The 27,405-nt window shown below is 46.3% G+C and overlaps 2 protein-coding genes across 2 annotated transcripts in view; one reads left to right on the top strand and one right to left on the bottom strand.

Moving 5' to 3' along the window:
• The window catches only part of LOC143767238 (uncharacterized), a 388,340-nt gene that overhangs the window by 149,566 nt on the left and 211,369 nt on the right, over nucleotides 1–27,405 (bottom strand). The window contains exon 2 of the mRNA XM_077255425.1: nucleotides 5,658–5,807. Within this exon, the coding sequence (XP_077111540.1) occupies nucleotides 5,658–5,807 (150 nt within the window). The remainder of the gene's footprint in view (nucleotides 1–5,657; nucleotides 5,808–27,405) is intronic.
• Nucleotides 6,003–27,405, top strand: part of LOC143767208 (uncharacterized) — a 521,413-nt gene continuing 500,010 nt past the window's right edge. Inside the window, exon 1 of the mRNA XM_077255348.1 lies at nucleotides 6,003–6,495. Within this exon, the coding sequence (XP_077111463.1) occupies nucleotides 6,238–6,495 (258 nt within the window). The 5' untranslated portion in view covers nucleotides 6,003–6,237. The remainder of the gene's footprint in view (nucleotides 6,496–27,405) is intronic.

The raw sequence follows: 27,405 nt of genomic DNA, 5'->3' as shown, positions 1-27,405 counted from the left end.
TCATGCCGCTCATCCTGATCGCCCTGGTGGTCGTGGTGAGGGTTCGGTGACCCCTCACTAAGGGGGGGGTACTGTTGTGAATTTGCTTTTTGCTCCCTCTAGTGGTTACTAGTTTTTTGACTCTGGTTTTTCTGTCATTCCTTTTATCCGCACCTGGGTCGTTAGTTAGGGGTGTTGCTATATAAGCTCCCTGGACCTTCAGTTCTATGCCTGGCAACGTAGTTATCAGAGCTAGTCTGCTGTGCTCTTGTCTACTGATCCTGGTTCCAGTTATATCAGCTAAGTCTGCCTTTTGCTTTTTGCTATTTGTTTTGGTTTTGTATTTTTGTCCAGCTTGTTCCAAATCTATATCCTGACCTTTGCTGGAAGCTCTAGGGGGGCTGGTGTTCTCCCCCCGGACCGTTAGACGGTTCGGGGGTTCTTGAATTTCCAGTGTGGATTTTGATAGGGTTTTTGTTGACCATATAAGTTACCTTTCTTTATTCTGCTATTAGTAAGCGGGCCTCTCTGTGCTAAACCTGGTTCATTTCTGTGTTTGTCATTTCCTCTTACCTCACCGTCATTATTTGTGGGGGGCTTCTATCCAGCTTTGGGGTCCCCTTCTCTGGAGGCAAGAAAGGTCTTTGTTTTCCTCTACTAGGGGTAGCTAGATTCTCCGGCTGGCGCGTGTCATCTAGAATCAACGTAGGAATGATCCCCGGCTACTTCTAGTGTTGGCGTTAGGAGTAGATATATGGTCAACCCAGTTACCACTGCCTTATGAGCTGGATTTTTGTATTCTGCAGACTTCCACGTTCCTCTGAGACCCTCGCCATTGGGGTCATAACAAGACTGTCAGAGAAATCCAAGAGAGATCTGAATCCAACTAAGAAACATTGACAGCTGGCAATGGCTGCAGACCAGAGCCAGGTTAAATAGCAGAACCAAGAGAGACGATCAGTGAAAGCAGCTGCTAATGCTCAATCCAAGGAGCAGCAGTTCCACTTAAAACCACCGGAGGGAGCCCAATGGCAGAATTCACAAAAGTGCCATTTACAACCACCGGAGGGAGCCCAAGAACGGAATTCACAACAGGCAGGAACAGCTGAGACACAGAGCTGGCAGGACCGGCTGAGATACAGGGCTGGCAGGAACGGCAGAGACAAAGGGCTCGCAGGAACGGCTGAGACACAGGGCTGGCAGGAACGGCAGATACACAGGGCAGGTTGGTGTGGTGTATGAAGGAACAGGTAGAGACCTGTTCACACAGCAGATGCTAGTACTGGAACAGACAGGAAAGAGTGGTGTATGACCGAACAGGTTTGGGCCTGTTCAAACAAGAGGTGCAGGAATGCAAGCAGGAAGGAACAGGTTGGAACCTGTTCACACAGGAGGTGCGGGTACGGAAACAAGCATGACGGAAGGATGTATGAAGGAACAGGTTGGGACCTGTTCACACGGGAGATGCAGGTACGGAAACAAGCAGAAAGGAAAGAAGTATGAAGGAACAGGTTGGGACCTGTTCACACCGGAAGAGAACCGCAAGGCTGTGGATAGGAGTGGTAGAGCAGCAAGAGATAGAGCAGCAACAGAAGTAAAGCAGAGCGGAACCGCAAGGAATGCAGAGAGGAGCTCCAGCAAGAGATTTCTGTAGCAGCAGGAGCGGAGCAGAATAGAATGGAGTGGAGCAGAATAGAATGGAGCAGAACCACAGGAGTGCGGATCAGAGATAAAGCTGCAAGAGAGCGGAGCACAGGCAAAGTCACAAGGGTACAGAGCAGGCAGAGCCGCAAGAGTGCAGAGCATAAGCATACAGAGAGGAAACAAGGAAAGACAGCAGGGAAAGAAGCCACAGACAAGGAGACAGAGGTAGGACAAAGATCAGACAAGGTAATGGAACAAGACAAGGTACAAGAACAAAGTCACAGGGACCAGGATATTCAGCCTCCTGGACAGCGGACAAGAACAAGGCAAGGTTAGAACAGAAACACTGAGAGTAGGATATACAGCCTTCCTGGAGGGCAGACAGACAAGACCAAGGCAAAGCTAGGAGCAGAACCTCCAGAGAAGGAGGCAAACAGAGCAAGGCCTGGCAACTCAGAAGCAAAACACTGAGTTAACACATTGCACAGGCCCAGTCCACAGGGTGGAGCTGCCCTAAATACTGGAGGCCTGATTCTATAAGAACCAGAGAGTTCTGGCGCCGCCCCCCTATGCACACAGCCAGGAAGCATCCAGAGAGCAGGCAGAAAGCAAGAGACACAGAGCATGGAGCCGGCAGCAGACAGAGACCACATCGTGACCTGGAGCAGTTGGTAAGATGGTGTGTGAGAGATGAGAGAGATGAGAGGCCATGTAGTGATGCCAGCAGAATTGTTACACAAGACATGGGTCATTCATTGTCCTTCTACCATAGAGTAAAAAGCTATCATGAAGGAAAAAACTTGATCGGTCACAATACTTAGGTAAGTCCTGGTGTCAAAACATCCATCCACAGGTATCAGAGGAACCAGAATCTGCCCAAAAAATTATCCTTTTCCTTTCTGCTTCTGTTGGTCAATATTGACCTGGAACTGCTCGCTGCAGCAATCGTCCATCTGTACTAAGGAATGATGGCTGCATTCAGACACATTAGTTGAAGACTAGCGCAATATTCAGTTGCAATGTGTATGACAGCACCACATATTCTCAGCAATATTGTTCACATTTTCAGTGATATTGATATTGGGATTCACATTTTGCTTGATATTGGGATCCAATATCATTGGATATTTATCTTCCAGTATCTTTCCCTCCTCATTTAAGCATGCCATGATATATACATTACTTAAAAAATCCATCTCTCGACCAAAACTGTGCGGCTAACTATAGACCTGTCTCTTATCTTCCCTTCATCACTAAACTCCTGGAACGCTTGGTCCACTCCCATCTAATCCTCTATCTCTCAGATAACTTTCTTCTCGACCCTTTTCAATCCGGTTTCCGCTCTTTACACTCTACTGAAACTGCCCTCACTAAAGTCTCTAATGATCTAACAGCTAAATCTAATGGTCACTACTCCATGCTAATTCTCCTGGATCTCTCTGGAGCATTCGACATTGTGGATAACCAGCTCCTCCTCACTGTGCTCTGCTCCATCAGCCTCAAGGACACCGTTCTCTCCTGGTTCTCCTCCTACCTCACTGACCACTCCTTCACTGTATCTTTTGCTGGCTCCTCCTCCTCTCTTCTTCCCCTAACTGTTGGGGTTCCTCAAGGATAAGTCCTAGGCCCCCACCTCTTTTCCTTATATACTGCCCCTATTGGACAATAAGATTTGGTTTTCAGTACCATCTCTATGCTGATGACACCCAATTATACACCTCTACTCTTGACATCATGCCTGCATTATTAGAAAACACCAGTGATTGTCTTAATGCTGTCTCCAACACAATGTCCTCCCTCTATCTGAAACTGAACCTGTTAAAAATCTGAACTCCTTGTGTTCTCTCCCTCTACTAGCCTACCTTTGCCTGACATTGCCATTTCCGCGTTTACTTCTACCATTACTCCGCAGCAACATGCCCCCTGTCTTGAGGTCATACTTGATTCAGAGCTTTCATTCACCCCCCACATCCGATCACTGGCTCGCTCTTGTTATCTGCACCTCAAAAACATTTCTAGAGTTCGACCTTTTCTGACTTTCGACTCTGCAAAAACTCTTACTGTTGCTCCTATTCATTCTCGCCTGAACTATTGTAACTCTCTACTAATTGTTCTTCCTCTTACGAAACTCTCCCCCCTTCAATCTGTCTTGAATGCTGCAGCCAGGATCATATTCCTCACCAAGAGTTACAATGCCTCTACCTTGTGCCAGTCATTACAATGGTTACCCATCCACTCCAGAATTCAATATAAACTTATCACTCTCACCTACAAAGCGCTCCATGGTTCAGAACCACCCTACATCTCTTTCTATCACCCTACCCGTGCCCTGCATTCTGCTAATGACCTGAGGTTAACATCCTCAATAATCAGAACCTTCAAATCCCGTCTCCAAGACTTCCCACATGCTGCGCCAATTCTTTGGAATGCACTACCCAGGATCATTTGATGAATCCTCAATACCCACAGTTTTAAGCGTGCCCTAAAAATGCATTTCTTCAGACTAGCCTACCGACTCAGCACATTTATTTAACTATCCCTGTGTTGCCAATTCAAAATTTTCACCACAACCAGGTTTCTTGTATCATGTTCTCACACGCTTTACGCATTTAATAGCCCTCTGTACTGTTATATAGCCTGACTTATGACCGGTTCATGCAGCTTTACATGAACACCTGATTTCTTACATTATGGCTGGTCAGAACAATGAAAGCAGTTGTTACCATCCACCTTTCCTGTCTCCCCTATTTCCTGATAGATTGTAAGCTTGCGAGCAGGGCCCTCATTCCTCATAGTATCTGTTGATTTATGTGATTTTTGTTATGCTGTAATGTCTTTTATTGTCTGTGCAAGTCCCCTCTAAAACGTAAAGTGCTGCGGAATATGTCGGCACTATAGAAATAAAATTATTATTATTGATGATATCATTCTCAGTATACTCTTCACATCAATGCATGCAAAAAAATATATATAGCGTTGGTATTTTTTTTATTTACTTGTACTGGGACAATGTACAAAGTAATTCAGATTGCTAAATCTTCCAATTCCACATCATTGCATCTAAAAAAAAAAGCATAGGGTTGTCAATCTTTGAAATTGTTGTGACATTGTGCAATCTGAATTACTTTGAATGCTCTCCCCATTCTGAAAATTGATCAGTCCAATTTATGATGCACTCCACGGTAATGTGCCTAATAAGTTTCAGATGACAGTGTGAAAGTGTCTCTAATAAATTATCCGTTCAGTGTATAATACTGATGGATAAAACTAGACTGAGCACAAGACCTTCACAGCCTTCTACACATCATAGGGAAGATCTCATGACACCTTCTCACCATCTACCTGATCATCCTGAGGAACATCGAGATCTTCTCGTTTACAGTCCTGTGGAAGAAGAGGACGGGGACATCTCTCTGGTGTTGTCCTCTCACTGGATAGAACTGAAAGAAACACATACAGGGACTGAATTCATTCTTTACATACAGATAATTATAGGCCGTGTGTATTTAGTCATGTCTATTACCTGGTGATGAGAGTGGCTGGGGAACCTCCATCATGACGTCCTTGTACAGATCTTTGTGTCCTTCTAAATACTCCCACTCCTCCATGGAGAAATAGATGGCGACATCCTGACACCTTATAGGAACCTGACACATACAATGATACCGTCATCCCCCGATCCCTCCATAGAGTTACTGTATAATGTCCCAGCATTCCCAGCAGTGTCACCTCTCCAGACAGCAGCTTAATCATCTTGTAGGTGAGTTCTAGGATCTTCTGGGCATTGATGTCCTCATGTATCAGGGGGTGAGGTGGAGGCCCCGTGATTGGGCTCAGGGGTCTTCCCCATCCCTCAGACACAGGGGCCTGACAGCGCTCACTAGAGGTCTTCTTCACTACTGTGTAATCCTGGTTATGGAGAGACACATTAATAAATCTCACTACAGACATTTCCAGAGTCCTCACCTCTCCAGTTCTGTCCATTATTCCCATAGATAAGAATGATGTAATGTGACGTCATCAGAATCTCTCACCTCTCCAGTAAGCCGGAAGAGGATCTCTAGGGTGAGGTGTAATATCTTCTCTGCCATCTTGTCCCTGTCCCTATCCATCCTTGTAGGGTCACTCAGGAGAATTCTCTTATATAGAAGATCTCCACTGAGAGGATCCGATATTGTAGGGACCTGAATGGGGAGAAGATGACGATGTAACATCATAAAGATCCCATGTAAGAAGTCTCCGGAGCTGTTACCGGCGTCACATGACCACTGCATCTAGTCATGGCCCCGTCCTGTCCCCGCTATCATACAGTCCCTGCTCCCCCATTACCGCTCACCAGTGCAGACTTCTCCTTCAGCTCTAACACGCTCTAACTTCCTACACAGAAAACCTTTCACTTCCTACAAGCCTCCATCCTGCCCCTCCCCCATGTGACTGATCACATGACTGTGACATCATCACAGGTCCTGGAAGCAGATCTCCAAAGAGTTACAGAATAGAGAGAGGGAGAAAATCTGCTCAACATCGGGCAAATGTTTCTTCCCCCCTAGCGCCCCCTGTGGCCACAGACATTTCCCACTGATTTCTGCCCCGGCAGGAGATGTCGGAGGGGGCATGAGGACAGTGAGGGGCATTCAGCAGACCCCCGAGACTGCAGGGCAGAGACCCAAATCTGGGACGGTTCTATTTATGATGTCACATCGTCATCTTCTCCCCATTCAGGTCCCTACAATATCGGATCCTCTCAGTGGAGATCTTCTATATAAGAGAATTCTCCTGAGTGACCCTACAAGGATGGATAGGGACAGGGACAAGATGGCGGAGAGGATATTATACCTCACCCTAGAGATCCTCTTCCGGCTTACTGGAGAGGTGAGAGATTCTGATGACGTCACATTACATCATTCTTATCTGTGGGAATAACAGATGGACAGAACTGGAGAGGGGAGGACTCTGGAAATGTCTGTGGTGAGGTTTATTAATGTGTCTCTCCATAACCAGGATTACACAGTAGTGAGGAAGACCCCTAGTGAGCGCTGTCAGGCCCCTGTGTCTGAAGGATGAAGAAGACCCCTGAGCCCAATCTTGGGGCCTCCACCTCACCCCCTGATACATGAGGACATCAATGACCACAAGATCCTAGAACTCACCTACAAGATGATTGAGCTGCTGACTGATGACACTGCTGGGAATGCTGAGACATTATACAGTAACTGTATCCAGGGACATAACTAGAATCCAATGGGCCTAAGTGAAACATTTGGCAACCCTTCCCCGGCATATTGGTCATGTGTATGTGCCTTTGTAGCATTCTAAATTCTATAGGGACATATAGGATGCCCTCCCTCCCCCATTATGTAGTAATGTCCACCATCCTGGGCCCCTTCCAGGTGTTTATATCTCTTTCCTCAACCAATCCTGGTATATACAGTATGTTCCACATTCTTATCTCCATCCTTGTATTTACAGTGAAGGAAATAATTATTTGATCCCTTGCTGATTTTGTAAGTTTGCTCACTGACAAAGACATGAACAGTCTATAATTTTAAGGGTAGGTTCATTTTAAAATTGAGACAGAATATCAAAAATAAAATCCAGAAAATCACATTATATAAATTGTATAAATGTATTTGCATTTTGCAGTGAAAAATAAGTATTTGATCCTTCTGTGTCATGATCTCTGCAGGCAGAGATCATAGCAAGCCTATAGAGGTACAAGCTCTCGGAAGATGGAACTATACTGACCATGAACTAAGCCTGCCGCGCAACTAGAAATAGCCAGGTAGCATTTCCTATTTATCGCTAGATGCCCAGCTCTGGCCTAAGACCTAAATAGCTAGCAGAGGGAAATATAAGACCTGGCTCACCTCTAGAGAAATATTCCAAAGAAGACAGTAGCCCCCCACATATAATGACGGTGAGTTCAGATGAAACAACAAACGCAGCAGGAAAATAGTCTTAGCAAATTTGAGGTCCGCTTACTAGATAGCAGAAGACAGATAGTATACTTTCATGGTCAGCAGAAAAACACTAACAAAACACCATCCAGAGATTACCTTAAACTCTGGCATTAACTCATAACGCCAGAGTAGCAATCCCTGATCAACGAGAGCTTTCCAGACACAGTAACAAAACTTCAGCTGTGAACTGGAACAAATAGGCAAAACAAAACATGGACAAAAGTCCAACTTATCTAGTAGTTGTCTAGAAGCAGGAACAAGCACTGAGAGGCATCAGATAACATTGTTGACCGGCAAGAAACCACCAGAGAAATGAGCTTAAATAGCGACACCCACTACTGATGGAACCAGGTGAAACAGGAAAGAGGATGACAAGTCCAATTCCACAAGCGGCCACCGGGGGAGCCCAGAATCAAAATTCACAACAGTACCCCCCCCTCAAGGAGGGGGCACCGAACCCTCACCAGATCCACCAGGGCGACCAGGATGAGCCCTATGGAAGGCACGAACAAGATCAGAAGCATGAACATCAGATGCATTGACCCAAGAATTATCCTCCTGGCCGTAACCCTTCCAGTTGACCAGATACTGGAGTCTCCGTCTGGAAACACGAGAGTCCAAAATTTTCTCCACAACGTACTCCAACTCACCCTCAACCAACACCGGAGCAGGAGGCTCAACTGAAGGTACAACAGGTACCTCATACCTGCGCAATAACGACCGATGAAAAACGTTATGAATGGAAAAGGACGCAGGGAGGTCCAAACGGAAAGAAACAGGATTAAGAATCTCCAATATTCTATAAGGGCCGATGAACCGAGGTTTAAACTTAGGAGAAGAGACCCTCATAGGGACAAAACGAGAAGACAACCACACCAAATCTCCAACACAAAGCCGAGAACCAACACGACGATGACGGTTGGCAAAAAGCTGAGTCTTCTCCTGGGACAACTTCAAATTGTCCATAACCTGCCCCCAGATGTGATGCAATCTCTCCACCACCGCATCCACTCCAGGACAATCCGAGGATTCCACCTGACCGGAGGAAAATCGAGGGTGAAACCCCGAATTACAGAAAAACGGGGACACCAAGGTGGAAGAGCTGGCCCGATTATTGAGGGCGAACTCTGCCAATGGCAAAAAAGCAACCCAATCATCCTGGTCAGCAGAGACAAAACACCTCAGATATGTCTCAAGGGTCTGATTAGTCCGCTCGGTCTGGCCATTAGTCTGAGGGTGAAAAGCAGATGAAAAAGACAAATCTATGCCCATCCTAGCACAGAATGCCCGCCAAAATCTAGACACAAATTGAGTACCTCTGTCAGAAACAATATTCTCAGGAATACCGTGCAATCGGACAACATTCTGAAAAAACAGAGGAACCAACTCAGAAGAAGAAGGCAACTTGGGCAGAGGAACCAAATGGACCATTTTAGAGAAACGGTCACAGACCACCCAGATGACAGACATCTTCTGGGAAACAGGCAGATCTGAAATAAAATCCATCGAGATGTGTGTCCAAGGCCTCTTAGGAATAGGCAAGGGCAACAGCAGTCCGCTAGCCCGAGAACTACAAGACTTGGCCCGAGCACAAACGTCACATGACTGCACAAAGACTCGCACATCTCGTGACAGGGAAGGCCACCAGAAGGATCTTGCCACCAAATCCCTGGTACCAAAAATTCCGGGATGACCTGCCAATGCAGAAGAATGTACCTCAGAGATGACTCTGCTGGTCCAATCATCCGGAACAAACAGTCTATCAGGCGGACAACGATCCGGTCTATCCGCCTGAAACTCTTGCAAGGACCGCCGCAGATCAGGAGAAACGGCCGACAAAATTACTCCCTCCCTAAGGATACCTGTGGGTTCAGAATTACCAGGAGAGTCCGGGTCAAAACTCCTAGAAAGGGCATCTGCCTTAACATTCTTAGAACCCGGTAGGTATGACACCACAAAATTAAAGCGAGAAAAAAATAAAGACCAGCGCGCCTGTCTAGGATTCAGGCGTCTGGCAGTCTCAAGATAAATCAAATTTTTGTGGTCAGTCAATACCACCACCTGATGCCTAGCCCCCTCGAGCCAATGGCGCCACTCCTCAAACGCCCACTTCATGGCCAAAAGCTCCCGATTCCCAACATCATAATTCCGCTCTGCGGGCGAAAATTTGCGAGAAAAGAAGGCACAAGGCCTAATGACGGAGCAGTCGGAACCTTTCTGCGACAACACTGCCCCAGCTCCGATCTCCGAAGCGTCAACCTCAACCTGAAAAGGCAGATTCACATCAGGCTGACGCAACACAGGGGCAGAGGCAAAACGGCGCTTAAGCTCCTGAAAGGCCTCTACAGCATGAGGGGACCAATTAGCAACATCAGCGCCTTGTCTGGTCAAATCAGTCAGTGGTTTAACGACATCCGAAAAACCAGCAATAAATCGGCGGTAAAAGTTGGCAAAGCCCAAAAATCTCTGAAGACCCTTAAGAGAGGAGGGCTGAGTCCAGTCACAAATAGCTTGCACCTTGACGGGATCCATCTCAATGGAAGAGGGAGAAAAAATATACCCCAAAAAGGAAATTTTCTGGACCCCAAAAACGCACTTAGACCCCTTCACACATAAAGAATTAGACCGCAGAACCTGAAAAACTCTCCTGACCTGCTGGACATGAGAGTCCCAGTCATCAGAAAAAATCAGAATATCATCCAGATATATTATCATAAATTTATCCAGAAAATCGCGGAAAATATCATGCATAAAAGACTGGAAAACTGAAGGGGCATTAGAAAGACCAAAAGGCATGACCAAATACTCAAAGTGGCCCTCGGGCGTATTAAATGCGGTCTTCCACTCATCCCCCTGCCTGATCCGCACCAAATTATACGCCCCACGAAGATCAATTTTAGAGAACCACTTAGCACCCTCTATACGAGCAAACAAATCAGTAAGCAATGGCAATGGGTATTGATACTTAACAGTGATCTTATTCAGAAGCCGATAATCAATACATGGTCTCAAAGAGCCGTCTTTTTTTGAGACAAAGAAAAACCCAGCTCCCAAGGGAGAAGAAGATGGACGAATATGTCCCTTTTCCAAAGACTCCTTTATATATTCCCGCATAGCAGCATGTTCCGGCACAGACAGATTAAACAAACGACCCTTTGGATATTTACAACCCGGTATCAAATCTATGGCACAATCGCACTCACGGTGCGGAGGTAACGACCCAAGCTTGGGTTCGTCAAAGACGTCTTGATAATCAGAGAGGAACTCAGGGACTTCAGAGGGAATGGACGACGAAATAGAAACCAAAGGTAAGTCCCCATGAATACCCTTACATCCCCAGCTCAACACAGACATTGCTCTCCAGTCCAAGACTGGGTTGTGAGACTGCAACCATGGCAATCCCAGTACCAAATCGTCATGTAAATTATACAGCACCAGGAAACGAATAATCTCCTGGTGATCCGGATTGATACGCATGGTTACTTGTGTCCAGTATTGTGGTTTATTATTAGCCAATGGGGTGGAGTCAATCCCCTTCAGAGGAATAAGAGTCTCCAAAGGCTCTAAATCAAAACCACAACGATTGGCAAAGGACCAATCCATAAGACTCAGAGCGGCGCCAGAGTCAACATAGGCGTCCGTGGCAATGGATGACAAAGAGCAAATCAGGGTTACAGACAAAATAAACTTAGACTGAATGGTGCCAATGGAAACAGACTTATCAAGCTTCTTTGTACGCCTAGAGCATGCTGATATAACATGAGTAGAATCCCCACAATAGAAACACAATCCATTCTTCCGTCTAAAATTCTGTCGCTCGCTCCTGGACAGAATTCTATCACACTGCATACTTTCTGGCGTCTTTTCCATAGACACCGCCAGATGGTGCACCGGTTTGCGCTCCCGCAGACGCCTATCAATCTGAATAGCCATTGTCATGGACTCATTCAGACCTGCAGGCACAGGGAACCCCACCATAACATCCTTAACGGCATCAGAGAGACCTTCTCTGAAAGTTGCCGCCAAGGCGCACTCATTCCACTGAGTAAGCCCAGACCATTTACGGAATTTTTGGCAGAAAACTTCAGCTTCGTCTTGCCCCTGAGATAGTGCCATCAAAGTTTTTTCTGCCTGAAGTTCCAAATGAGGTTCCTCATAAAGCAAGCCCAAGGCCAGAAAAAACGCATCCACATCGCGTAACGCAGGATCCCCTGCTGGCAATGAGAAGGCCCAATCTTGAGGGTCACCCCTGAGCAAGGAAATCACAATCCTAACCTGCTGAGCAGGGTCTCCAGCTGAACGAGACTTCAGGGACAAATAAAGCTTACAATTATTTCGGAAATTCTGGAAGCTAGCTCTATTCCCTGTGAAGAACTCCGGCAAAGGAATTCTCGGCTCAGATACCGGAGCATGTACCACAAAATCTTGTAAATTTTGTACTTTCGTGATGAGATTATTCAAACCCGCAGTTACACTCTGGAGATCCATGATTGTCAGGTGCACACAGAGCCATACAGAGATTAGGAGGAGAGAGAGAAAAAAGACTGCAGCAAGGCAGACTGGAGGAAAAAAAAAAAAAAAAAATTCCAGCAGACTTCTTATAACTCTCCTTTCTCAACCTGGGTCTTTAACACTTTATTGGCCGGTCAAACTGTCATGATCTCTGCAGGCAGAGATCATAGCAAGCCTATAGAGGTACAAGCTCTCGGAAGATGGAACTATACTGACCATGAACTAAGCCTGCCGCGCAACTAGAAATAGCCAGGTAGCATTTCCTATTTATCGCTAGATGCCCAGCTCTGGCCTAAGACCTAAATAGCTAGCAGAGGGAAATATAAGACCTGGCTCACCTCTAGAGAAATATTCCAAAGAAGACAGTAGCCCCCCACATATAATGACGGTGAGTTCAGATGAAACAACAAACGCAGCAGGAAAATAGTCTTAGCAAATTTGAGGTCCGCTTACTAGATAGCAGAAGACAGATAGTATACTTTCATGGTCAGCAGAAAAACACTAACAAAACACCATCCAGAGATTACCTTAAACTCTGGCATTAACTCATAACGCCAGAGTAGCAATCCCTGATCAACGAGAGCTTTCCAGACACAGTAACAAAACTTCAGCTGTGAACTGGAACAAATAGGCAAAACAAAACATGGACAAAAGTCCAACTTATCTAGTAGTTGTCTAGAAGCAGGAACAAGCACTGAGAGGCATCAGATAACATTGTTGACCGGCAAGAAACCACCAGAGAAATGAGCTTAAATAGCGACACCCACTACTGATGGAACCAGGTGAAACAGGAAAGAGGATGACAAGTCCAATTCCACAAGCGGCCACCGGGGGAGCCCAGAATCAAAATTCACAACACTTCTGGCAAACAAGACTTCATACTTGGTGGCAAAATCCTTGTTGGCAAGCACAGCAGTCAGACTTTTTTGTAGTTGATTATAAGGTTTGCTCACATGTCAGGAGGAATTTTGGTCCACTCTTCTTTGCAGATCATCTCTAAATCATTAGAATTTGGAGGCTGCTGCCTGGCAACTCGGAGCTTCAACTCCCTCCATAAATTGTCTATGGGATTAAGGTTTGGAGACTGGCTAGGCCACTCTGTGACCTTAATGTGCTTCTTTTTGAGTCACTCCTTTGTTGCCTTGGCTGTATGTTTTGGGTCATTGTCTTTCTGGAAGATCCAGCCACGACCCATTTTTAATGTCCTGGCGGAGGTAAGGAGGTTGTCACTCAGGATTTTACGGTACATAGCTTCATCCATTCTCTCATTGATGCAGTGAAATAGTCCTTAGCTGAGAAACAGCCCCAAAGCATAATGTTTCCACCTCCATGCTTGACAGTGGGGATGTCTGACCACAGCACCTTTTCCCAATCACTCACAGAATCATCCAGGTGTTTACTGGCAAACTTCAGACGGGCCTGCACATGTGCCTTCTTGAGCAGGGGGACCTTGCGAGCACTGAAGGTTTTTAAACCTTTACGCACAATGTGTTATCAATGATTTTCTTAGTGACTGTGGTCCCAGCTGCCTTGAGATCATTAAAGAGTCCCCCCCTGTGTAGTTTTAGGCTGATCTCTCACTTTGCTCATGATCAAGGATACCCCACGAGGTGATATTTTGCTTGGTGCCCCAGATTGATGTCGATTGATAGTAATTTTGTATTTCTTACATTTTGCATCAACAGTTGTCTCTGTTATGACCTGGTGGTTAAGGAGCAACACTGATATGACCTGGTGGTTAAAAGGCAACATAGGACGAGCTCTGAGGAGGTGGTATCTTTACTGACCGCAGTTCCTAATCCTAACACCAACACTAGAAATAGCCGTGGGATGTTCCTGTCATTCCCTAGACACCTCGTCACAGCCTAAGAACTAACTACCCCTAAAGATGGAAATAGAAAGCTATCTTGCCTCAGAGAAAACCCCAAAAAGAAAGATAGCCCCCCACATATATTGACTGTGAGTGGAGAGGGAAATGACATACACAGAAATGAAAACAGATTTTAGCAAAGGAGGCCAATACTAATCTAGATAGACAGAATAGAAAAGGATACTGTGCGGTCAGTATTAAAAACTAAAAATCCACGCTGAGTTTACAAAAATAATCTCCACACCGACTCACGGTATGGAGAGGGCAAATCTGCTTCCCCAGAGCTTCCAGCTAGCCTGAATATATCATAGTGACAAGCTGGACAAAAAGAAACATAACATGAGCTGAGCAATAAGTCCAAAGCAAATGGACAACCAAAGAACTAGCAAGAACTTATCTTTTGCTGAAATGGACAGGCCATCAGAGAAATCCAAAGAGAGATCTGAATCCAACCTAGAAACATTGACAGCTGGCATGAACTGAAGGCCAGAGCCAAGTTAAATAGCAAGGCCAAGGGAGACGATAAGTGAAAGCAGCTGCTACAGCAAAATTCAAGGAGCAGCAGTTCCACTCGAAACCACCAGAGGGAGCCCAAGGGCAGAACTCACAAAAGTACCATTCACAACCACAGGAGGGAGCCCAAGAACGGAATTCACAACAGTACCCCCCCCTTGAGGAGGGGTCACTGAACCCTCACCAGAGCTTCCAGGCCAATCAGGATGAGCCAAGTGAAAAGCACGAACCAAATCGGCAGCATGGACATCGGAGGCAGCAACCCAAGAATTATCCTCCTGGCCATAACCCTACCACTTGACCAGATACTGAAGCTTCCGCCTCGAAAAACGAGAATCCAAAATCTTCTCCACCACATATTCCAACTCCCCCTCAACCAACACCGGAGCAGGAGGATCAACGGAGGGAACCATGGGCGCCACATATCTCCGCAACAAAGATCTATGGAACACATTATGAATGGAAAAAGAAGCTGGAAGGGCCAAACGAAAAGACACCGGATTAATAATTTCAGAAATCTTATAAGGACCAATAAAGCGAGGCTTGAACTTAGGGGAAGAAACCTTCATAGGAACATGACGAGAAGACAACCAGACCAAATCCCCCACCTGAAGCCGGGGACCAACACACCGACAGCGGTTAGCAAAACGTTGAGCCTTTTCCTGAGACAACGTCAAATTGTCTACCACATGAGTCCAAATCTGCTGTAACCTGTCCATCACAGAATCCACACCAGGACAATCAGAAGGCTCAACCTGCCCCGAAGAAAAACGAGGATGAAAACCAAAATTACAAAAGAAAGGCGAAACCAAAGTAGCCGAACTAGCCCGATTATTAAGGGCAAACTCGGCCAACGGCAAGAAAGCCACCCAATCATCCTGATCAGCAGACACAAAGCATCTCAAATAGGTTTCCAAGGTTTGATTAGTTCGCTCAGTTTGGCCATTTGTCTGAGGATGGAACGTCGAAGAAAAAGACAAATCAATGCCCATCCTAGCACAAAAGGCCCGCCAAAACCTAGAAACAAACTGGGAACCTCTGTCAGACACAATATTCTCCGGAATGCCATGCAAACGAACCACATGCTGAAAAAACAATGGAACCAAATCAGAGGAGGAAGGCAATTTAGGCAAAGGTACCAAATGGACCATTTTAGAGAACCGGTCACAAACCACCCAGATAACAGACATCTTCTGGAAAACAGGAAGATCCGAAATAAAATCCATGGAAATATGCGTCCAGGGCCTCTCAGGGACCGGCAAAGGCGAAAGCAACCCACTAGAGCGGGAACAGCTAGGCTTGGCCCAGGCACAAGTCCCACAGGACTGTACAAAAGAACGCACATCCCGCGACAAGGCAGGCCACCAAAAGGACCTAGCAACCAAATCTCTGGTACCAAAAATCCCAGGATGACCAGCCAACATCGAACAATGAACCTCAGAAATTACCTTACTTGTCCATCTATCAGGAACAAACAGCTTCCCCACTGGACAGCGGTCAGGCTTATCAGCCTGAAATTCCTGAAGCACCCGCCGTAAATCAGGGGAGATGGCAGAAAAATCACCCCTTCCTTAAGAATGCCAACCGGCTCAAGGACTCCCGGAGAATCAGGCAAAAAACTCCTAGAGAAGGCATCAGCCTTAACATTCTTAGATCCCGCAAGATACGAGACCACAAAATCGAAACGGGAGAAAAACAGGGACCATCGAGCCTGTCTAGGGTTCAGCCGCTTGGCCGACTCAAGGTAAATCAGATTCTTATGATCGGTCAAGACCACAACGCGGTGCTTGGCTCCCTCAAGCCAATGTCGCCACTCCTCAAATGCCTACTTCATAGCCAACAATTCCCGATTGCCGACATCATAATTGCGTTCCGCAGGCGAAAACTTTCGGGAAAAAAAGGCACACGGTTTCATCAAGGAACCATCAGAATTCCTCTGAGACAAAACGGCCCCTGCCCCAATCTCAGAAGCGTCAACCTCAACCTGAAAAGGAAGAGAAACATCCGGCTGACGCAACACAGGGGCAGAAGTAAATCGGCGTTTAAGCTCCTGAAAGGCCTCAACAGCCGCAGAGGACCAATTCGTCACATCAGCGCCTTTCTTCGTCAAATCGGTCAGGGGCTTAACCACACTGGAGAAGTTGGCAATGAAATGGCGATAAAAATTAGCAAAGCCCAAAAATTTCTGAAGGCTCTTCACAGATGTGGGTTGAATCCAGTCATGAATGGCTTGGACCTTAACAGGATCCATTTCTATAGACGAGGGAGAAAAAATAAAACCCAAAAAAGAGACCTTCTGAACTCCAAATAGGCACTTAGACCCCTTCACAAATAAAGCATTATCACGAGGGATCTGGAATACCATCCTAACCTGCTTCACATGAGACTCCCAATCATCGGAAAAAATCAAAATATCATCCAAATACACAATCAAGAATTTATCAAGATAATTGCGGAAAATATCATGCATGAAGGACTGAAATACAGAAGGAGCATTAGAAAGCCCGAAAGGCATCACAAGGTATTCAAAATGGCCTTCGGGCGTATTAAATGCAGTTTTCCATTCGTCACCCTGTTTAATGCGAACAAGATTATATGCCCCTCGAAGGTCAATCTTAGTAAACCAACTAGCCCCCTTAATCCGAGCAAACAAATCAGAAAGCAAAGGTAAAGGGTATTGGAATTTGACCGTGATCTTATTAAGAAGGCGATAATCAATACAGGGTCTCAAAGAGCCATCCTTCTTAGCAACAAAAAAGAATCCCGCTCCCAATGGTGACGAAGATGACCGAATATGCCCCTTCTCCAAAGACTCCTTAACATAACTCCGCATGGCGGCATGCTCTGGCACAGACAGATTGAAAAGTCGGCCCTTAGGGAACTTACAGCCAGGAATCAAGTTAATAGCACAATCACAGTCCCTATGTGGAGGAAGGGAACTGGACTTGGGCTCTTCAAATACATCCTGGAAATCCGACAAAAACTCAGGAACTTCAGAAGAGGGGGAAGAGGAAATTGACATCAAAGGAACGTCACTATGTACCCCTTGACAACCCCAACTAGTCACAGACATAGATTTCCAATCCAGCACCGGATTATGTACTTGTAACCATGGAAAACCCAGTACAACAACATCATGCAAATTATGCAACACCAGAAAATGGCAATCTTCCTGATGTGCTGGAGCCATGCACAAAGTCAGCTGAGTCCAATACTGAGGTTTATTCTTGGCCAACGGTGTAGCATCATAGCCCCTCAAAGGAATAGGGCTCTGCAAAGGCTGCAAGGAAAAACCACAACGCCTGGCGAATTCCAAGTCCATTAAGTTCAGGGCAGCGCCTGAATCCACAAATGCCATGACAGAAAAGGACGATAATGAGCAAATCAGGGTCACAGACAGGAGAAATTTAGGCTGTACAGTACTGATAGTAACAGACCTAGCAACCCTCTTAGTACGTTTAGGGCAATCAGAAATAGCATGAGCAGAATCACCACAGTAAAAACACAGTCTATTCTGACGTCTGAATCCCTGCCGTTCTGCTCTAGTCAAAATCCTATCACATTGCATAGGCTCAGGACTCTGTTCAGAGGACACTGCCATATGGTGCACAACTTTGCGCTCGCGCAGGCGCCGATCAATCTGAATGGCTAGAGACATAGATTTGCTCAAACCAACAGGCGTGGGGAACCCCACCTGTTGTGAACTCCGTTCTCGAACTCCCTCCTGTTGTCAGGAATGGTACTTCTGTGAGTTCTGTCCGTGGACTCCCTCTGGTGGCTGAAAGTGGAGCGGCTGGTCTGGAAGTGGCTTCCTCAGCTGCATCGTTTAGGACTAGGCTGGTTCCTCTATTTAACTCCGCACAGATCATCACTTGATGCCGGCTGTCAATGTATCAGTACTGGTTCAGATCTCTCTTGGATCTTTCTGATGTCCTGTTTACTTCAACAGAAGCTAAGTCCCTGCTAAGCTCATTTGTTGTTCATTTGTGTACTGAATATATTCCTTAGTACCTGTTAAGTTTCTGTCCAGCTGGTTATTATGATTTAGTTTTGCTAGCTGGAAGCTCTGGGTTGCAGAGTGGCACCACCGCACCATGAGTTGGTGCGGGGGTATTTTTGCTCTCTCTGCGTAGCTTTTGTAGATTTTTGTGCTGACCGCAAAGATCCCTTTATCTATACTCTGTCTATTTAGTAAGACTGGCCTCCTTTGCTGAAACCTGTTTTCATTTCTGTGTTTGTACCTTCTTCTTAACTCACAGTTAATATATGTGGGGGCTGCCTTTTCCTTTGGGAAATTTCTCTGAGGCAAGTGAGGCTTTGTTTCTCTTTAGGGGCAGTTACCTCTCAGGCTGTGAAGAGTCGTCTAGGCAAAGTCAGGCACGATCCACGGCTAATTCTAGTGTGTGTGATAATAGGATTAGGGTTGCGGTCAGCAGAGCTCCCACTTCCCAGAGCTCGTCCTATTTTGCAGTTTGACCATCAGGTCATTACAGGTGCTCCTAACCACCAGGTCCATAACAGTACAGCCGGCCTTAAAGTGTTAATGCATCTCAATAGAGGGATAAGAGAAGTTCTGAGACCATTTTTTTTTCTCTGCAGTGTGTTTTGTCTTTTTTTTCCCCTTAACCTCTGGGTGGTTCAGGACTCAGGTGAAGATATGGACATTCAAGGTCTGTCCTCTTGTGTGGATCATCTCACTGCACGGGTACAAAGCATTCAGGATTATGTAGTTCAGAATCCTATGTTAGAGCCTAGAATACCAATTCCTGATTTGTTTTCTGGAGATAGATCTTCGAGGGGAGTATAATCTTGTGCGTATTAAACGGGGCGATGAATGGAAAACCGCGTTTAATACGCCCGAGGGCCATTTTGAGTATCTGGTGATGCCATTCGGGCTTTCTAATGCGCCATCTGTGTTCCAGTCCTTTATGCATGACATCTTCCGAAAGTATCTGGATAGATTCATGATAGTATATTTGGATGATATTTTGGTCTTTTCGGATGATTGGGAGTCTCATGTGAAGCAGGTCAGAATGGTGTTTCAAGTCCTTTGTGCTAATTCCTTGTTTGTGAAGGGGTCTAAATGTCTCTTCGGAGTTCAGAAGGTTTCCTTTTTGGGCTTCATTTTTTCCCCTTCTACTATCGAGATGGATCCAGTTAAAGTCCAGGCCATTTATGATTGGACTCGGCCTACATCTGTAAAGAGCCTTCAGAAATTCCTGGGCTTTGTGAATTTTTACCCTTGCTTTATCGCTAATTTTTCTAGTGTTGTTAAACCACTGACTGATTTGACCAAGAAAGGTGCGGATGTGGTGAATTGGTCCTCTGCGGCCGTTGAGGCGTTTCAGGAACTGAAACGTCATTTCTCTTCGGCCCCTGTGTTGTGTCAGCCAGATGTTTCGCTCCCTTTTCAGGTCGAGGTTGATGCTTCTGAGATTGGTGCAGGGGCTGTTTTGTCTCAGAGAAGTTCAGATGGCTCTGTGATGAAGCCATGTGCTTTCTTTTCTAGAAAGTTTTCGCCTGCTGAGCGTAATTATGATGTTGGCAATCGGGAGTTGTTGGCTATGAAGTGGGCATTCGAGGAGTGGCGACATTGGCTTGAGGGTGCCAGGCATCGCGTGGTGGTCTTGATGGATCACAAGAATCTGACTTATCTCGAGTCTGCCAAGTGGTTGAATCCTAGACAGGCTCGATGGTCACTGTTTTTCTCCCGTTTCAATTTCATGGTTCCATACCTTCCGGGTGCTAAGAATGTGAAGGCTGATGCCCTTTCAAGGAGTTTTGTGCCTGATTCTCCGGGAGTTTCTGAGCCGGCTGGTATTCTCAAAGAGGGGGTGATTTTGTCTGCCATCTCCCCTGATTTGTGGCGGGCTCTACAGGAGTTTCAGGCGGATAGACCTGACCGCTGTCCAGCAGAGAGACTGTTTGTCCCTGATAGATGGACTAGTAGGGTTATTTCGGAGGTTCATTGTTCGGTGTTGGCTGGGCATCCTGGAATTTTTGGTACCAGAGATTTGGTGGCTAGGTCCTTTTGGTGGCCTTCCTTGTCACGGGATGTGCGTTCTTTTGTGCAGTCCTGTGGGACTTGTGCTCGGGCGAAGCCCTGCTGTTCTCGTGCCAGTGGGTTACTTTTGCCCTTGCCGGTCCCGAAGAGGCCCTGGACGCATGTTTCCATGGATTTTATTTCAGATCTCCCTGTCTCTCAAAGGATGTCGGTCATCTGGGTGGTTTGTGATCGCTTCTCCAAAATGGTCCATTTGGTGCCCTTGCCTAAATTGCCTTCATCCTCTGATTTGGTTCCGTTGTTTTTCCAGCATGTGGTTCGTTTGCATGGCATTCCGGAGAACATTGTGTCGGACAGAGGTTCCCAGTTTGTTTCGAGGTTTTGGCGGTCCTTTTGTGCCAAGATGGGCATTGATTTGTCTTTTTCTTCGGCTTTCCATCCTCAGACAAATGGGCAAACTGAACGAACCAATCAGACTTTGGAGACCTATCTGAGATGCTTTGTTTCTGCGGATCAGGATGATTGGGTGACCTTCTTGCCATTGGCTGAGTTCGCCCTTAATAATCGGGCCAGTTCGGCTACTTTGGTTTCACCTTTTTATTGTAATTCCGGTTTCCATCCTCGTTTTTCTTCAGGGCAGGTTGAGCCTTCGGACTGTCCTGGTGTGGATTCTGTGGTGGACAGGTTGCAGCTAATTTGGACTCATGTAGTGGACAATTTGACATTGTCACAGGAGAAGGCTCAATGTTTCGCTAACCGCCGTCGCCATGTTGGTCCCCGACTTCGTGTTGGGGATCTGGTTTGGTTGTCGTCTCGTTATGTTCCTATGAAGGTTTTTTCTCCTAAGTTTAAGCCTCGTTTTATTGGGCCTTATAAGATTTCTGAAATCCTCAATCCTGTGTCATTTCGTTTGGACCTTCCAGCTTCTTTTGCCATCCCTAATGTGTTCCATAGGTCGTTGTTGCGGAGATATGTGGCGCCTATGGTTCCTTCTGTTTACCCTCCTGCTCCGGTGTTGGTCGAGGGAGAATTGGAGTATGTGGTGGAGAAGATTTTGGATTCTCGTATCTCGAGATGGAAACTTCAGTATCTGGTCAAGTGGAAGGGCTATGGCCAGGAGGATAATTCCTGGGTTCTTGCCTCCGATGTCCATGCTGCCGATTTAGTTTGTGCCTTTCATTTGGCTCGTCCGGATCGGCCTGGGGGTTCTGGTGAGGGTTCGGTGACCTCTCCTCAAGGGGGGGTACTGTTGTGAACTCCGTTCTCGAACTCCCTCCTGTGGTCAGGAATGGTACGTCTGTGAGTTCTGTCCGTGGACTCCCTCTGGTGGCTGAAAGTGGAGCTGCTGGTCTGGAAGTGGCTTCCTCAGCTGCATCGTTTAGGACTGGGCTGGTTCCTCTATTTAACTCCGCTCAGATCATTACTTGATGCCGGCTGTCAATGTATCAGTACTGGTTCAGATCTCTCTTGGATCTTTCTGATGTCCTGTTTACTTCAACAGAAGCTAAGTCCCTGCTAAGCTCATTTGTTGTTCATTTGTGTACTGAATATATTCCTTAGTACCTGTTAAGTTTCTGTCCAGCTGGTTATTATGATTTAGTTTTGCTAGCTGGAAGCTCTGGGTTGCAGAGTGGCACCACCGCACCGTGAGTCGGTGCGGGGGTCTTTTTGCTCTCTCTGTGTGGCTTTTGTAGATTTTTGTGCTGACCGCAAAGATCCCTTTATCTATACTCTGTCTATTTAGTAAGACTGGCCTCCTTTGCTGAAACCTGTTTTCATTTCTGTGTTTGTACCTTCCTCTTAACTCACAGTTAATATATGTGGGGGCTGCCTTTTCCTTTGGCGAATTTCTCTGAGGCAAGTGAGGCTTTGTTTCTCTTTAGGGGTAGTTACCTCTCAGGCTGTGAAGAGTCGTCTAGGCAAAGTCAGGCACGATCCACGGCTAATTCTAGTGTGTGTGTGATAATAGGATTAGGGTTGCGGTCAGCAGAGCTCCCACTTCCCAGAGCTTGTCCTATTTTGCAGTTTGACTATCAGGTCATTCCAGGTGCTCCTAACCACCAGGTCCATAACACCCACCATAACATCTTTAAGGGCTTCAGAAAGACCCTTTCTGAAAATTGCTGCCAGAGCATCCTCATTCCATTTAGTGAGCACAGACCATTTTCTAAATTTCTGGCAGTATAATTCTGCCGCTTCCTGACCCTGACATAGGGCCAACAAGGTTTTTTCTGCATGATCCACAGAGTTAGGTTCGTCATACAATAATCCGAGCGCTTGAAAAAATGCGTCTACATTAAGCAATGCCGGATCCCCTGACTCAAGGGAGAATGCCCAATCCTGAGGGTCACCACGCAGCAGAGAGATGACAATTTTAACCTGCTGAATGGGATCACCAGAGGAACGGGGTTTCAAAGCAAAAAACAATTTGCAGTTATTTTTAAAGTTCAAAAACTTGGATCTGTCCCCAAAAAAACAAATCAGGAGTAGGAATTTTAGGCTCTAAAGCCGGAGTCTGGACAACATAATCTTGAATACTCTGTACTCTTGCAGCAAGTTGATCCACACGAGAAAACAAACCCTGAACATCCATGCCAGCGCCAGAATCCTGAACCACCCAGAGATTAAGAGGAAAAAAAAGACAAAACAGACTGCAGAAAAATAAATGGCTCAGAACTTTTTTTTTTTTCCCTTCTTTTGAGATGCATTTAACTCATTTGTGGCCAGTTGTACTGTTATGATCTGGTGGTTTAGGAGCGACATGCGACGAGCTCTGAGCAGGTGGTAACTGTACTGACCGCAGTTCCTGAGCTTAACACAACACTAGAAGTAGCCGTGGGATGTTCCTGTCACTCCCTAGACACCTCGTCACAGCCGGAGAACTAACTACCCCTAAAGGAAGAAACAGGAAAGCTATCTTGCCTCAGAGAAAATCCCCAAAGGATAGGTAGCCCCCCACAAATATTGACTGTGAGTGGAGAGGGAAATGACATACGTAGAATGAAACCAAGATGCAGCAAAGGAGGCCACTTCTAGCTAGATAGATAGAACAGGACAGAATACTGTGCGGTCAGTATTAAGAACTAGAAAAATCCACCACAGAGTTTACAAAAAACTCCACACCTGACTAAAGGTGTGGAGGGCAAATCTGCTGCCCAGAGCTTCCAGCTTAACTGAATAAATCCATACTGACAAGCTGGACTAGAAACAAAAAACATAGAATGTGCTGAACGATTAAGTCCACAACTAGTGGACAGCAAAAGAACACAGCAAGGACTTATCTTTGCTGAACTGGTCAGAATATCAGGGAAATCCAAGAAGAGATGTGACTCCAAACAGGAACCATTGACAACTGGCACTGGCTGAAGGATAAAGCCAGGCTAAAATAGGCGAGCCAGAAAGACAATCAGTGGAAACAGCTGCACTGCTAAATCCAAGGAGCAGCAGTTCCACTTAAAACCACCGGAGGGAGCCCAAGAGCAGAACTCACAAAAGTGCCACTTACAACCACCGGAGGGAGCCCAAGAGCGGAATTCACAACAGTAGACCCCTGATCTAGGACGCAAACTCAACTTACTGACACTACATTGCGACTGAAATTTCTTTGGTAATCTTCAGATTGTAGGACTCCTTGCACACAGTCAAGGCACTCAGTGCCAGATACAACAACACAACCCCAAAATATATTTGAACCTTCACCGTATTTGACTGTAGGTACTGTGATGTTTTCTTTGTAGGCCTTATTCCGTTTTCGGTAGATTGATGTGCTTTACAAAAAAGCTTGGTCTAATCTGAAAAAAGGTCATTCTCATCTGTCCACAAGATGCTTTCCCAGAAGGATTTTGGTTTCCTCATGAACATTTTGGCAAGCTATAGTCTAGCTTTTTATGTCTGTGTGTCAGCAGTGGGGATCTCATAGGTCTCATGCCATGATACAAAATTTCATTCAAATGTCGATGGATAGTTCACACTGACACTGATGCACCCTGAGCCTACAGGATAGCATGAATGGAACTTGATTGCGGCTGCTTATCCACCTTCTGGACTATGCTGCATTGCAACTTTTCATAAATTTTTCTCTGCCGTCCATGTCCAGGGAGATTTGCTGTAGTGCCATGGAGTGTAAACTTCTTGATTATGTTGTGCACCATGGACCAAAGAAAATCAAGATTTCTAGAGATGGACTTGTAACCTTGAGAGTGTTGATATTGTTCAACAATTTTGGTTCTCAAGTCCTCACACAGTTCTCGTCTCCGCTTTTTGTTCTCCATGCTTAGCTTGGCACCCACAGAGACAAACAATGTAAAGGTTGATTCAACTTCTACCCTTTTAAGAGTGCCAACACTTTCGGCCATGACTGTATGTGGAGATACAGCATTGTATCTTAATTACCCAGTCAAATATTTTAAGCAAACCAAGAAGGGTAGACTGTTATCTGTATGTTGGCTTTTGAATTTATGTGTTGGTCAAGAAAACAGACTGTTGCTTGTGTAAAGGTACCTTCAAACGAAACGACGCTGCAGCGATAGCGACAATGATGCCGATCGCTGCAGCGTCGCTGTTTGATCGCTGGAGAGCTGTCACACAGACCGCTCTCCAGCGACCAACGATGCCGAGGTCCCCGGGTAACCAGGGTAAACATCGGGTTGCTAAGCGCAGGGCCGCGCTTAGTAACCCGATGTTTACCCTGGTTACCAGCGTAAAATGTAAAAAAAACAAACAGTACATACTTACATTCGCGTCCCCCGGCGTCCGCTTCCTGCACTGACTTACTGACTGAGCGCCGGCAGTAGCAGGGCACAGCGGTGACGTCACCGCTGTGCTGTGCTTTCACTTTCACTTTGCGGCGCTCAGTCAGTGTGGGAAGCAGACGGCGGGGGATGCGAATGTAAGTATGTACTGTTTGTTTTTTTTACATTTTACGCTGGTAACCAGGGTAAACATCGGGTTACTAAGCACGGCCCTGCGCTTAGTAACCCGATGTTTACCCTGGTTACCAGTGTAAAATATCGCTGGTATCGTTGCTTTTGCTGTCAAACACAACGATACACGGCGATCGGACGACCAAATAAAGTTCTGAACTTTATTCAGCGACCAGCGACATCACAGCAGGATCCTGATCGCTGCTGCATGTCAAACTAAACGATATCTCTAGCCAGGACGCTGCAACGTCACGGATCACTAGCGATATCGTTACAAAGTCGTTTCGTGTGAAGGTACCTTTAGCCTGTAATATTGACATTTCATTAAACCTATTGTGCTCTTATCCTTGATGACCAGTGATGTTTACTGATAAGCTAGTTATGCATTGTGTAGGCCAGATAGTTATGAGACTTCAATACAATACAAACACTGGCGCTCACCCAAAAAATCAGCAGTCCTCAGCTGCTGGAATCAACCAGGGTAATGCCCCCCCTGTATGGCAATATAGATCAATAAAACAGTAGATACCGCGCTTGAGGATGCATCAACAGATGCTACGAGATAGAAGACTTAGGGTACCGTCACACATTGAAATTTCCATCGCTACGACGGTACGATTCGTGACGTTCTAGCGATATCGTTACGATATCGCTGTGTCTGACACGCTACTGCGATCAGACACCCTGCTGAGAATCGTACGTCGTAGCACATCGTTTGGAACTTTCTTTTGTCGCTTGATCACCCGCTGACATCGCTGGATCGTTGTGTGTGACAGCGATCCAGCGATGTCTTCGCTTGTAACCAGGGTAAACATCGGGTAACTAAGCGCAGGGCCGCGCTTAGTAACCCGATGTTTACCCTGGTTACCAGCGTAAACGTTAAAAAAACAAACCGTACATACTCACCCGTCGGTGTCCTTCAGGTCCCTTGCCGTCTGCTTCCTGCTCTGAGTGCCGGCCGGAAAGTGAGAGCAGATCACAGCGGTGCTGCGCTCTGCTCACTGTACGGCTGCACTCAGAGCAGGAAGCAGACGGCAAGGGACCTGAAGGACACCGACGGGTGAGTATGTACGGTTTGTTTTTTTACGTTTACGCTGGTAACCAGGGTAAACATCGGGTTACTAAGCGCGGCCCTGCGCTTAGTTACCCGATGTTTACCCTGGTTACCGGGGACTTCGGCATCGCTCCAGCGCCGTGATTGCAACGTGTGACCGCAGTCTACGACGCTGGAGCGATATTCATACGATCGCTGCGACGTCACGGATCGTGCCGTCGTAGCGATCAAAATGGTACTGTGTTGACGGTACCCTTAAAAACAAGAGATGCACAAAGCTCCCGTGCAGATTCCCAGTATCAAAGAACTCCCTAAACCAGTGACCTTACACCGCCCCAACACAACCTGCCGCAAGTTACCAATTAACCAAGTGCCGATAACTTAGGGCTTACCTTTGGTGAGGCTGTTACAGCTGAGTGCGGGCCCGTGCTGGATGTGAATAGGAGTGCATCCGTCCGGTATGCACCACCGGGGTTTCGGTGCGGTGTATGTCAGATGGTAATGTGCAGTGAAAACCAGGGAAGCCCCGGCCGGTAGCGTTCCCTGGATACCGCACACAAAAAAGATGGTCGTTAAGCTCCTCCTACCTAGTGACGTCACCTGCAGTAAGGAGTGCTAGTACGCTCAAAAAAGGGGAGAGGATTCCACCAACGTGTTTCAAAGAGCAGCGCTCTTCTTCCTCAGGTGGTTTTCACTGCACATTACCATCTGACATACACCGCACCGAAACCCCGGTGGTGCATACCGGACGGATGCACACCTATTCACATCCAGCACGGGTCCGCACTCAGCTGTAACAGCCTCACCAAAGGTAAGCCCTAAGTTATCGACACTTGGTTAATTAGTAACTTGCGGCAGGTTGTGTTGGGGCGGTGTAAGGTCACTGGTTTAGGGAGTTCTTTGATACTGGGAATCTGCACGGGAGCTTTGTGCATCTCTTGTTTTTA

This window comes from Ranitomeya variabilis, chromosome 4, assembly GCF_051348905.1.
Source record: "Ranitomeya variabilis isolate aRanVar5 chromosome 4, aRanVar5.hap1, whole genome shotgun sequence".
Taxonomy (NCBI): domain Eukaryota; kingdom Metazoa; phylum Chordata; class Amphibia; order Anura; family Dendrobatidae; genus Ranitomeya; species Ranitomeya variabilis.
This window is presented reverse-complemented; position numbering and strand designations above follow the sequence as displayed.